General features: G+C 39.6%; 1 protein-coding gene across 4 annotated transcripts in view; it reads right to left on the bottom strand.

Annotated features, from left to right (window-relative positions):
* Positions 1–11,942, bottom strand: part of LOC117425215 (centrosomal protein of 170 kDa protein B-like) — a 54,451-nt gene extending 42,509 nt beyond the window's left edge. For all 4 annotated transcript variants that reach the window (XM_058991418.1, XM_058991419.1, XM_058991421.1 and 1 more), the window contains exons 1-2: positions 11,542–11,942; positions 4,243–4,381 (exon numbers count right to left, since the gene is read on the bottom strand). In XM_058991418.1, coding sequence (XP_058847401.1) covers positions 4,243–4,347 — 105 coding nt within the window. In that variant the 5' untranslated portion in view covers positions 4,348–4,381; positions 11,542–11,942. The remainder of the gene's footprint in view (positions 1–4,242; positions 4,382–11,541) is intronic.
* Positions 11,943–14,716: the final 2,774 nt, after the last annotated feature.

Genomic DNA, 14,716 nt, shown 5'->3' with positions numbered 1-14,716 from the left:
CTAACTTTGGGAATGTAAACAAATCAATCAAAGAGAGTGCACAAGAAGACTAAACTGAGGCAGCGTGTTGTAAACCAACACCAAAATACTGAAAAGGATTGTGGGACACTGCAGCTTTACTTAAAAAAAAACATTTTAATTATTAACAGTTAAGTTATTCTTGTGGGATTTAATTTAACTTCTAGCCCTACCCCTTATTTGCCTTGTTCATTCACATGGTCTGCAACTAAATACTGAAACAAGTGCAGAAGCTGTAATTCTCACAACATATATTCTAAACATAAATCAACAGTAACCAGTTGCTAAGCAAGCACTTCTTCTAGCCATTATGTACTTAAAAGCTCTCACGACTGACACTTCAAAGGGAAATGAGAAAGTAATCAGGACACTTGTGAAGTCCAGCTGAAATGCTTCATAATTACTTTACACATCAGAGGATTTCTGCATCCGTTTTAATTTTCATTTCACAAAGGCAGGTTGCCACTGCGAATGCGTTCTGTGGCCTACATTCAGAACACACTCCGCTGAGCCAAAATTAAACATAGGATGTTAAGGCATGATTGTTAATAAAAAGGACATTGGCTGGTTGAATGGACAGGATGTAACATGCAGCACCAGGTGAGGGTTTTATATTCTATAGAAGGCACAGGTGTCATTGTCCATCCATCAACAGTCCAAAGCACCTTTGACCATTGTTCTGTCCAATTTCTGTGTTCTTGTGCATATTTTAGCCTTTTAGTCTTGTTCCCCTTTCTTAACAGAGTTATTTTTACTGCAACACATCCTTTAAGTCCTGATTTCAAGAGTGACCTTTGTACTGTTCATTTGATGAACAGCGACACCTGTGCCTTCTGCCAATTTTGTTCTCAATTTAACGCTTGTCTTCTTTCTATTCCTTAAGGATATTATCTTCGAGTATTGCTATCCTTGTTAGACAGCTTTTTGGGTCTTCCAGTCCTGGGTTTGTCAATTACAGATGATGTTTCTCTGTACTTGCTGATTATGCTTCGGATACCACACCTTGAAAATCAAGTAATGCGAGCTATTTCACTCAATGTTTTTCCTTCTTTATGCAAGTCAAGGTTGTTATAATAGTAGAAAACACTAGTGGAGGCTTTGAGTAAATTGTTGATACTCATAATGCATCAGAGTACAAAAATGCAACCTGTCTAAGACTTTAGGAAACACGTCACCAGTCGCTCAACTGTTGGTGAATTAATGACGTACTGCAGAAAAACAGATGGTCCATATTTCACAACAAGACTATTTCCACCCAGATCCCTCCTCATTGAACATCTCTACAATGTGCACCTCCAAATTTCAGTTAAAGACAGGAAGTGACACAGTCCTCCTTAAGTGTGTATATTCCAGCACTGTCCAACAGGTAGGGAGCTGGTGTTTGTCTCTGAGGAAAAATTATGGAGCAGGCAGCTTCCAACTGACAGATGACATTTAGTTTTGCACAAAAACGACACACCTGTAAGTAGGACTTGCTGAGTGAAGGATGGTGGATCTGTGCAGTATTGACACCCGTCATTCTCCAGATAGCAGTGCAGGAGTGTTAGAGGCCCTGGAACCCATGGAAGAGCAACCAGACTAATCCCAGTGCTTAAAGGAATCTGTTGGAGGGCCTGGGTATGTTTGAGCATGTCTTTCTGGAAATGCGAAAACCATTTTGTACCCATAGTGCACTCCAGTAAAACTACACTTCCGCTACACTGTGTAAATCTAACATGCCGTGGCCCAACTGAAATACTGAATTTCTGTACTTATCAGGCCATAACCTCTTTGATGTTATGCATGGCTCTGTCAATTTTTTTCAGCTGGGCCATGACATATGCCCTAATTAATGAATATAAAACATTTTCAACGTAAACCAAAGCTCAGACAAAGCAGAAATATGTCAACATGGAAGGTTACTTGTTATTATGCAAGGATGCAACTATGCAACCTTACAGTAGGCCAGAACAAAGAGGTTGTATAGCCCACTATTATTAGAATGGGGCGAGGCTGACAGCATTCTAAAGAAGTGGGTTGAATATATATAAGCACAGCCTTAGAAAAGAAAAACCACAGGAGGAAGAAAAATTTCCGTTCTATGTCTAAACTACAAGTGCTGCCGTAAATATAAACACCAGTGACAAATTAAAGACTGTGGTTAAGCCACTGTAGTGAAAACACTGTCCCTATGCACCACAGAAAGCAACACAGCCTGCATTACAAAGTGCTGCAGTGCCTAATGTCCAACTTCAGCCTGCAAAACCCATTCTAATAATTCAACAAGGAATCATTATCCTCAGTACAGAAAGAGACACCGGCATTAATAGCAGGCCTACCACTGCCCCCCTCCCCCCACCAAAGATGACATCTGGTGTTGCCAGTAGCAACCAGCAATGATGTCTATTGAGCACCCTGAAAATTCAGACTACCACATCTCTAAAGCATTCTGGATAAAGTGGTTATTGTGGCTCACTGTTACTGTGGCCCCTTATTACGAATTTGAACACAATATTTCTATTTAGAATTTGTATTTCTTATCAAAGGAGGACTGGGATATGATTAGGGATTTTGCTTTCCAGTGTTTGTTTGTTACACTTTCTGTGCTTTTCAAAATGTTTTGGCTTTTTGTATTGTTTATGCCGTCTTATAAAGTGAATTGACCTGTTCATTCTAGTAATACTTTGGAAAATAATCTTCTGGAATTATGTTGTGTTGAGGCATCCTGAGCACCACCAAAAATCAAACAACAGCAGAGTGAAATTTCAGAACACACCAAGCTACTGTTTACCTCTGTTGCAACAAAATCCAGTCAACTGCACCATTACAAGAGGTGTTGACAAATGTACAGTACATTCTGTCTGTCTGCTATACAAGGAAACACCTCGACTAAGGCAGTCTCTTTTTATAGGACCTCTATGAAATCTGCAGTGTTCACAAGCTTCAAAGCGGTTGAATTTTTAACCAGACATAAACCGTTTTAAAATAACAGCTTCCTCTCCCTCCCATGTAAAAATGAAATATTTTGGAGGGATACTGTATCTATAGTACAGTATTTGTCACTTGCAAAACCAGTTTTATTTGAATTTGCTGGTAATAAACGGATGTGCTGTAACATGATCTTTGGGCCTTACTGTACACTACCAGTGATTTCTATTGTTTAGTATCAACTTGTATAATAGTCATACAAAAAACAATTCAATCAAACTGTTCATGCCAGCTCTGTTGGTTTTGTTGGTTTTTTGGAATAGTTTGTCTTAGGGGGAAGACACAAATAATTGCTTAATTACAGAATCTCAAATGGGAACTACCTCACAGTGAAGCTTTAGTATGCAAGCTATAATTTAGCAAACAGCAGTTATTTCATGAACAGCCGTGGGCAGTGTCTCCTTGTCACAGTGAAATTGGGCTAACCAGACCCATCTCTCATGTCTTCACAGTACAGTACGTGACATATTTAAAAAGGTACTGGAGAATATCACATACTATTTTACATTAAATTCTAACAAACCAGTAGGATTTATTGAATATTGTGTTAAACTAGAAGGGTGTTTCCGGGAAAGGTTTGGTACAAAAGCCTTTAAATAAACACACATTCAAAGTAGAAGAACAAGTATCCCTTTCCTCTCAGCAAAACTGTGCCGGTGACGATCTGCGCACATAAATAAGTAACCAAGATGATGATAACTTGAAGGAACATCTCCTAATTTGAATATGTTCTCCAATATGCAAACAAAGATAAAAAGCTTGCCGCTGTTCTCTTGATCTCTTATTAAGGTCTTGAGATTCAGCATTCAAATGAACTGAAGGGTGGCACACTCCAGTCCTTAATTCAACTATAAATTACACAACCAGCAGCTCAGATAACAAACCTGCAGCACAAGGAATAAAACAAGATTCTAAAGCTCCCACTTAGAATTCTGGTGAATCTACAGTCTACACTTGTCACCTTCTGCAGCATGTTTGCTTAAATGAGACTGACATCTAATGCATGTACACTATACGGGTGTATTTCCCGTGCCATTAGACCATATATCTAAACGTTAGATGTGAGTGTAGACTTTACTAAGATGTACAAGTCAATGTGAATGCTACTGTGCATTTATTATAGCTTTTTTACAGTTTGATACGGGTGCCATTTGTCTTCAGGAGGTTGCATCATTAAAAACTGCAGAATGAAACATTTTCTGTTAGGAATAGGTTTTTCCACAGTAGCATCCAGCTGGCTCAGTAATGCTGACTCACCTGCAGCATGAGTTCACAGTCCTCCCGGCCCACGAAGATCATCTCCCGGGGGAGGCGGTGCCGGGTGCCAGAGCTGCTGACCAGGAACCATGACGTCACACTCATCTTGAGGGGCTTTGCTTACAAAACTCTTAGCATCCTGCGAAACAAAGAGAAAAGACATTATGAAGGCCCTTTCAGCCAATCAAAGCAACCACTGCATTAACATACCAGTACATGTTATTCTGCCTCAGATTAATTCCATTATGTGTTTCTTAAGGAAGGTAATGGTAAAAAACTGTTAACAAAAATATACATTTTCCTTCTTTTTTATACACTACTGTTTTCTTGTTCAGCAGACTGAACTTTTTGCCCACCCAAAATGTGCTTATAGAAACAGGACAAGGACTCGTAGCATATTATGAAAGGTAACCTCAGGGGTACTCAACCACTGCTGATTCAGTTACGCAAATGGAATTCCTCACATAATAAATTACTCAATTTGTCATTCTGGTTTTATATAGACTGCTGCAGTGGTATACCTCTACGTTCTACTCTGAAGAAATCAGAGATGGTAATCAATAAGGAATGATCTCTCTATGAAACACTTCTAATGTACCGGCTACAATCAGATAAAATACTGTAACGGGCAGGTGCTATGGAAACCTCACCTAAAAAGTGCCACCAAGGAACGTTTCCTTGCTGTACAGTCCTGGGCTAATTGTGACAAATTGAGTGGCGGTTTTAGAACACTAATACACGAGCACTAATTTAAGATCTGCACTTTAATCACGACCTACAGTACAGACATCAGCAAGATTCTAAACCCAAATATCATGGGGTGCTTGGCAAATATATTATTATTATTATTATTATTATTATTATTATTTGTTTATTTAGCAGACGCCTTTATCCAATTCGACTTACAGAGACTAGGGCGTGTGAACTATGCATCAGCTGCAGAGTCACTTACAACTACGTCTCACCCGAAAGACAGAGCACAAGGAGTTTAAGTGACTTGCTCAGGGTCACACAATGAGTCAGTGGCTGAAGTGGGATTTGAACCGGGGACCTCCTGGTTACAAGCCCTTTTCTTTATCCACTGGCACAGCTTCAAGGGGAAACTTTCATGGTGCCTGACAATGGGATTCTCCTTCATAAGCAGTAAACTCCAGTGAGCTCACACGTTTAAAGTAAATGAGCAATTCATGAAAGAGAGAAACACTGTACAGTGTTATTGATTGTCGTTGTTATTTCAATTATATATTTTTTTGATACAGTCATTTATAAATGCTGTTATGTTGTGACAGGACAGTGTCACTGGCAATGGTGTTTAGACCAGGAAGGGGGACTCGGAGACAGAAGAGTTGCAGTAAACCGTGAACGCGCATGTTTATTTACAATAATCAAATAAATAAACAAAACACTAAACAAACACAAACAAAACGGCACAAGGGCCAAAATAAAAGGCTATATAAAACACGTAAACAAGACGGAACAGCACAGAACACGAAAACACACACCACATACCCTGACACCAACATTAACTCCAAAACAAACTAATCGAACACCCCATTCCCATGTGTTTTTGCAGGGAGGATTTTATCTCCCTCCCTGCCACCAATATTCCCCACACATATACACACCTGTGCCGCGGAAGAGTTTTCGCCCTGCCACACATGTGAACATATATTACGAATACGTTTCAAGCAGCGTTGGTTCTAATACTCAGCATGGCTATAGGTTGAGATCATTACTATTGTATAGACAGCAGCGAAACTAATTTTTACAGCCAAGTGTCCCAGATCTTGTCTGCTGCAGAATTTAGGTCATACAGTTAGGGTGAAGTTTCCGATTACACAAACAGTACAGTGAGTAAACTGGGGTTATCAATACAACTACTAAATATAAAGCTCAATGTCCTGCAGATTAACTTGCATTCCAGACATATCCTGTTGAACATGAACTTATCACACAAAAGCAACTGTCCTTGGTTTTCTCATACTGTATGTATTTACAGTAAAGCTTCTGGCCTTGAAGAGTCCTAAAAGACCTTGAAGAAATGCAGATTCCTGAAGAACGTGTCCAAGCATCTAGGTCAATTGCTCTGAGAAGCTTCTGTTTTACATCTTGTTTGAGGGGTGACCCCTTATCAGCACTGTACTGCCATGCTCTACCCACACACACACACACACACGCACACACACACACACACACACAGAGCTAAGGGAGGTGTTGGCTGATGGAGGCTAGCCCTGCAGGACACAAGCCATTGTATTTTTTTTCTTTTTAGAACACTATATAATAAATACACACCGTATGGAATTTAGTGCTGGGACAAACATGGGTTTTTCATGTTCGAATATTCTTTCAAAATGTAAACGGATATATTCAAATATTCTTTATTTTTAAATTGGCTAGAAAAGAGAAGTATAATTCATACCACAATACAGTACAAAATGTACCCGGCACCCGCCCTAGAAAGGAGAGGAACCCTCTTCAGTAGAGTAGAATGTGGGTTCATTATTTTAGATTTGCACTGGTCTCCTTTGCATGATATCTTTCTAATACAGTAATTTATTAATTCTTATACAAACATTTTGGCTACCCAAGCACTGTTTGTTTGAATAATCAAACATTTGTCCAGGCACTAATGGATATCCAAGGTTAAGCATACTATACCCTTGCTCTTTTCAGAGTGAAGTCAGTTCTTGAGGCGAGAAGCACTTCTGCATCACATATCTGTACAATCCTTAAAAGACCAAAGATCACTGCACCAAAAACTCACTTTCAGTGTGTAGTGTAAACCAAAGCTGTTTCCTAGGAACTGAAGCAATCACGTCTGGTAGATAACATGAAACACCAAAGGGCAAGTCTGTCCACCACAGTGGCTACAAGACCTTTTAAAGACTACAGGAGGCCCATAGCAAGATATATGTATTTCTGAATTAGAAATAAAATACAGGAAATCACAACTGTAGTCAAATGATTGTCTTGCCTTTGCCCCAGTCAGAATGCTTGACCTCTTTACTTCAGTGTCCATCTCCCTATTGTATGTATGCTTAATTTATTGGTATCAGTTATCAGTAAGTTCTTGATATTTGTGTGTTGTGTGTCCAGTCCTGCTGAACAGCTAACTTGCCCCAAATGGGTCAATAAAAGTCCCAAAGGAATATGATGGGTTTAACAAAAAAATATAAATACATTTTGAAAACTTCTGATTTTGACTCATGCAAGTCAAAAAGTAATTATCAAGGATTATAAAATGAATGTCATGTTACATGAGGAGTTTAAAAGAGTAATGGAGATTTTAAAATCCCTTTTATAACCTGTCTGCAACACCAATAACAGTCCTCTCTTTAAAACTGTTAAAGATGTTTTTGTTGCTTGACACTTTAATGCAGACATTGTAAATAAAGTACAAAGTCATGTATCCAGAGTAATGGGGTGTGCAAGCTGTCTGGTTAACTGAATTTTCTGGATAATTGACTTGCACTCTGAAAGTAACACTGACCAAAAACAACTGCAGGCAGCTATTTGTACCAGCTTACAAAAATACAACCTGTGTAGCCAAAAAACTAAATGAATGTCTAAAGCAGGAAGTGATTAAGAACCAGGAAGCAACAGACTACAGTATTGTTTTTATTATTATTATTATTATTATTATTGGCTATTTTTTAAAAGAGGTAAAACACCTAGAATTAGAACAAAACCACAGAGTTATTATAATTAATGTTCTCTTACGGAATCTCAAGAGGTTTTGCTTTTCATTTTGAAACATTAACATGATTTTGTGTCCTTTCAAAAGACAGGAGTTAAAGCATGGAGAAAACACTGAAAATATGACCCAACATAACTTCTATTAATACAACGCTTATGTCAAAAACCCCAGGGGCACTGTGAAATGAAAAGGGGTACAGCTATCCTTTCCCATGAATGACACGGCAATGTCAGAATTATTATTATTTTTATTTAAGAAAAAAAAGCTAAAAATCTTGATTTCAATTTAAATTAAAATATATCCCCAAGATGTTTTACAGTCACTGTAATACTGTCATCTCTGGGGTAGCATCCAATCTGGGCCGACAAACCAGCTGTATTCCACAGTTTAAAAGTAATATCAATCACACTGGAGACTCTGCCTTCAGGCACCACAAGGGCATCTTCTCAGTATTGACACATGTGATTTGTCTGTCCACACTACAACTTCCAAGACTTGATGAATAAAAACCTAAACAGAAAAACCTAAACAGCTTTGCTACACATAATTTCACTAAAAGACCCAAATTCAAACATTATTTCCTACGCATTCTTCAAATGAATTTAAACTCATGAAAGATGATGACACTGGCTGGAATCAAATGATCTTCCCTTCATGATTCAGCAAGCACACCTCCCAGCATTCAGTCCTGGGCCTCTCTCCGGCTGACTGCTTCAGACAGATTATGCCAAATTGAACCAAACCATGGGGTGGTTTGAAAAAGCTTGGGGGCTAAGATGACACTGCCAATGGCATTTCACTTTGAGCCATGTTGGATTTAAACCCAGGAGGTTGTCCCCCTACAGCACACAGCCTCTGATACAGTAGCAAAACTCATCAGCAAATGAAAATGCACCCCAAGTGAGACAGAAAGAGTTCAATGCAATATTAGATCCTCTTTTTCAATGTAAGAATATTAAATTAGCAATCTGTCCTTAAACCTTGGATTTATTTTACTTATCATAATTAAGTCAACTATAGATTAATATACTGTAAATCAACACTATAATTCTAAAAGAACCAAAGAAATATTGTTATTCACATGGTGCTTGACTCCCAAGTGACATTAACAGAGTTCAGCTGATTTACTGTAGGGCCTGTTTATGCATAAGGACATTAACATACAAATGAAGGTTAGGCCTCTGCTTCATTTATTTGTAGAGATGTAAACAAAAGATAATCACACGGCCTCATAAACCAGGTCATAATTATTCAGGGATGGGGGGGGGTGGAACAAATATTTCGTAGGAGTGACTGGATTCACATGAGGTGTAAAACAGTAAAACAGTAAGTATGCTGAACCATCATGTTTTTGTTGTGTGCTGAATCAGTATGAATAGGGGTATATAAATCAGAAGACTGAACACACCTTGCTCTGGCTGCCACATAGCTTTTATATAGACTCTCACTTTTAAATCTGTACGGCTTACCTTTGCATAACTAAACACACTGCTCACCCCGCACACACCCTTTCTGTCTCTCCACTCCTCTGACCTTGGTTTACTCTCCATCACTAAAAGGTGACAGGGCTTTCAGATTGTATACTCCCAAACTGTGGAATTTCCTCTCTATCTAAAATTTAGACTAAAAACTGACCCAGTTTACATGAGCCTAATTATCAGACCTGAGCTTATTACTGTGCATCTGTAATTTATGGAAGTCTTATTTTATCTCTGAGCTTCCTGTGACCCATTATCGATCATGTCTTCCTCTACATTAAAATCTTCCGCCCCCTTTGATTGCATGTTTTTGCAGGTAATCCCAGCCTATGGAAATCCATACTCCAGAAGGCCAGACACTTAGTTAACAGGGTGTGTGATTCAAGATTAGTATTCCAGAGGATTGATGCTCATTAGGTTTCTAACAGCAGTCTGTGCCACAAGGGCTATCTGCATTTTCAATCCATGTGTGTTACAATATATAGAAAGAGTTTTGTTTTAATAAGCCTTGGATAGCTAAAAGTCATATTTATTGGATATAATATATGTCACAACACAAATGTAATAACAGAGCTTATATTTGCAGTACTGTCAGTAAGGGAATATTTTGCTCAAACAAAATTTCATAATTTTTTACCTGGTGAAATGCATCTTAGTTTCCTAAGCTTTTTGTGCGTAATGCAAAGAAAAAAAACCTTATTTATTTATTTGCAGTTTCTCCCCTTGTTTAGTACCTTTCAAATTGTATAGAAATTTAAAGGAGCTGTGAGCAGGTAAACAAGCTGTATAGACTCCACTGCCAGATCAACCAGCAATGTTTTTGTGTCACATTTAATTTTTCGAAATATATGAGGAATTTAAACTGGAATAAAAACCCATGTAGTTTTAACAAACAAACAAATAGTGGAATCCATTAGTAAAAATCTCGAGCACGAATTACTAGGTTTCCAGATGAATAGCCTAATTAAAATCAGGGGGATTAAAGGAGTATTCTCGGAATATATTAATAATTCAATAGAAGTCATCAGGATTAAGTATCATCATAAAATTCAGCACAAGAATTGGTGCCGCTGTACATTTATGCTTGTTAAAACACGTCTACCACATCTGTCTCTATAGTCTACAGCACTTGAATTTCAACCAAGAGTAACATCCATTTGCTTCAGTGAGTGTACTGATAATATAATAAATCTAACAAATATGTTGTTTTGAAATTTGGCATAATAAATAAGCTAAATAATGAAAAATGGATTTGCATGTTACACCATGTACCACCTGGTAACAGCAACATAGGGTTATTACAATTACAGTTTTAGTAAATCGGGCCTGGATTCATAATCCTAGCAATTAACAAAATTAAAAAAGATGCAGTACGCTTCACTTCCTAAAGGAATGTGTGAATTAATATCGAAAATGAACAACAGTGATTTTAATATGAAACATTATTATTAGAATAATACAGAATAAGAAATTACAAGACCGAAAACACCCCTCGTTTGGCGTAAAAACCAATTATATACTGCTTGGAATTGGTTTTATTGATAGGCGTTGCTGAATTAAACCACACTGTCCCTAAAAACAACTGTCAATTCAGTTCACTGAGGAGAAATATGGTAAATAATGTAAGCCGACAGACCAGCTGCTGGTACCTGCAGTCGAGACCCAGCGACACATAACCTATTGTTGTGAAACGCAATCGTCTGATTTGGATTGAATGTACATCAAACATCTAAAATTTCTCAAATATATATCAATCCCAATTTGTAGATAATTCACACACAGACACACACACACACACAGACACACACACACAATACCAATAGTCATCGACCGTGAATGCAGCGATTACTGTCCAAACCGGGGAGAAATCACTGCGTGCTTGCAGTTTATCCCATTGCTTTACTCTGCAAATGCTTTCTTAATAACCTTCCTTGTTTTTGTCTAGCAGAAAATCCTTTGACAGCAAACGATAACCGATTCTAGGCTATGGTTTCCCTGTCACTCTGAAAAGGCTAGGTGCTTGTTTCGTTAAGGCGGTAGCAGGCCAAACACCATTCCGAAATCAGCTGTTTCTACGAGCCTGCATTTGACAATTTCATACTCCCGGTCTGGCAACCTTACCTATAATCCAGACAGATTCCCACAGAAAATCCACCGACGCCGAAATGATCATGAAATTTGTAGTAGCAAATCCCTTTTCGTTTCCGTAAATGAACGGGATCCAACCCTATTAATGTGTGAAAGAATGCAAGCGATGTAAGCGGGGTGGAAAGCCAGGTATAATACACACACACCCTCTATTCAACTTCCTCGCCGTGCTGTTGCAGTCTATGCGATTGACACTGAGCAAAGAGCAGCACCGCCCCCAAGCAGCCTTGCAGGTTGGTGACGCAACCCACTCCAACCAGCCAAACCTACAACCCTGCCTGCTGGTTCGCCTGCTGTCACCCGCCTCCGGGAGTCGAAGACACCGATCCCCAAGGCAGGAAAAACAGGTCTTCCACCCTTGACGCGCGTTTGCGTTTCTCTGCAGTACAATACTCAAAGTATACATTGTGTAGGTACAGGTATATTGCAAACATAATGTTTGAAATTCTACCACCTGCTGGTTAGCAGATACTACTGAAGTTGGGAATTGGGAGAAATATTAAATGCCACAGAGATCTTAAAATCACAAAGAAACACCAAAGGGATTTTTAAAAGACCTGTTTTTGCCTGATCCGGCTTAACCTGCTGTTCAAACAACACCAACAAGTCTCCTAACCAGTAATACCATCTGAAAACCAGCAAGCCAGCATACACCAGGGCTGGGCATTGCTGGAATTTCCATCAGAGTTAATAAAAATAACACCATGTAACAATTTTATGTGTTATTTAAGTGTTATTTCCTAATTGCTTATGCCTCAAAAGTACAGAAAATGGCTATTATTCCCCACAAACTTTGCTTTTGTGACCAGGACAGTGATATTTTGAAATTTACCTATTTTCCAGAACATTCCAGATAGATTCAGTGCTGAGTAAACTTGGAGTAACTTCTAGAACTTTCTAGAACTTTCCAGTAATATAAATAGTAGTATAAATACAGGGGCCTTAAGCCCACCAGTTCAGTTTAGTTCCAGCTGCCTAAGTGGATACATATCTGCATTTTTCTGAGATGGCATCAAGAGTCTGCAAGCATCCGGCAGACGCATTTTGCTATGTCTGCGGCCAATTTATCAAGACAAGAGCGAAAAAGTACTCTGTGGAAACATCTGCTAAGATGTGTGAGGCCTACAAGGCATATTTCGGCATGCCTGTCGGGGATCAAGACAAACCCTGGGCACCTCATTTCACCTGCGAGCACTGCAAAAAAACTCTGGAAGGTAAGATGGACATGGAATTTTATGTTATAAAATTTGTTAAAATTTTTAAAATTGTAAAAGTTTTTAATTTTAAAATGTTTTACAATTTTCAATGTTATTGAAAAATATACCATATATGAAAAATGTTGCGAGAATCTCTTACACATTAGTCATGGGTGAAATAAATGTATTTTTGTAGGATGGTACAGAGGGGAAAAGAGAGCCATGAAGTTCGCTATCCCAAGAATTTGGCGGGAACCCACTGACCACTCAAGCAACTGCTACTTCTGCATGGTGGACTCTTCCAAACGTCGGACTGGCAAGAATGCACCTGCTATCACGTATCCGGACCTTCCTTCATCCATCGCCCCGGTGCCACACTGCCATGAGCTCCCCGTACCCACTCCTCCGGATAGAGAGCAGCCATCTTTAGAAGAGAGCAGCAAGTCAGAGAGCGAGGAAGACGTTGTAGATCCAGATGACAATTTCAGAGGTGGAGCTGAGGAGAGAAACCCATACTACCCCAACCAAAAAGACCTCAACGACTTGATTAGAGATCTTGGTCTCACCAAGTCCAATGCCGAGCTTTTGACGTCTAGGCTCAAGCAGTGGAACTTGTTGGATGAAAGTGTGCAAGTCGCAGATCAGAGGAAGCGTCACCAACCTTTTTCCAGCTTCTTCACCCGTCAAGATGGGCTCTGCTTCTGCCACAATGTGACCAGTCTGTTCGAGGCAATCAGAATCGCCTGTAACCAGAATGAGTGGCGCCTCTTCATTGACAGCTCATCCAGGAGCCTCAAAGCCGTGCTGCTCCATAATGGTAACAAGTACCCGTCTCTTCCCCTGGCTCACTCGGTGCACCTCAAAGAGGATTACAACAGCATCAAGACCTTGCTGGACGCCTTGAAGTATGATGAGTACGGCTGAGAGGTCATAGGAGACTTCAAAATGGTGGCATTCCTGATGGGTCTCCAAGGCGGTTTTACCAAGTTTCCCTGCTATCTTTGCCTTTGGGACAGCAGGGACACCAAGGCACACTACCACAGGCGGGACTGGCCACAGCGGAGCGAGTTCTCTGTGGGGAGGAACAACATCAAGTGGGAGCCACTGGTGGACCCCCAGAAGGTGCTGATGCCACCACTGCACATCAAATTGGGCCTTATGAAACAATTTGTCAGAGCTCTAGAATAGGTAGTCGGCACTCTTCAAGTACCTTCAAGACTTCTTCCCTGAGCTGTCTGAGGCAAAGGTCAAAGCTGGTGTCTTCGTCGGACCACAGATAAAGAAGATCCTGGAGTGCAATGAATCCCCCAAGAAGCTCACTAGTAAGGAGAAAGCGGCTTGGAACAGCTTTGTCGCAGTGGTTCGGGGCTTCCTGGGCAATCACAAGGCCGAAAACTATGTGGAGCTGGTTGAGACTCTGGTGAAGAACTACTGCACAATGGGCTGTTGGATGTCCCTCAAAGTCCATATCCTTGATGCTCATCTTGATAAATTCAAGGAGAACATGGGAGCATACTCGGAGGAGCAAGGCGAGCGCTTCCACCAGGATATACTGGACTTTGAACGCCGCTACCAAGGACAGTATAACGAGAACATGATGGGAGACTACATTTGGGGGCTGATTCGTGAAAGTGATTTACAGTATAATCGTAAATCTCGAAAAACTACTCGCTTCTAAATCTTTTGTAGTCATTTTTGTATTACTTTAGTATAAATACATGTTAATTTGGATTCATATGTTGTTTTTTTCTGACTTTATGTGAACGAAAAGACACAAATTCGCCCGTTTTCTCATTGGAAATAGGTAAATTTCAAAATATCACTGTCCTGGTCACAAAAGCAAAGTTTGTGGGGAATAATAGCCATTTTCTATACTTTTGAGGCATAAGCAATTAGGAAATAACACTTACTACCCAGGAACAAAAATTGTGTTACATAGTGAATCAATTGTC

The sequence above is a fragment of the Acipenser ruthenus genome, chromosome 18 (assembly GCF_902713425.1).
Source record: "Acipenser ruthenus chromosome 18, fAciRut3.2 maternal haplotype, whole genome shotgun sequence".
NCBI classification, from domain to species: domain Eukaryota; kingdom Metazoa; phylum Chordata; class Actinopteri; order Acipenseriformes; family Acipenseridae; genus Acipenser; species Acipenser ruthenus.
Note: the sequence above shows the minus strand (reverse complement) of the source record. Positions and strands in the feature narration are given on the sequence as shown.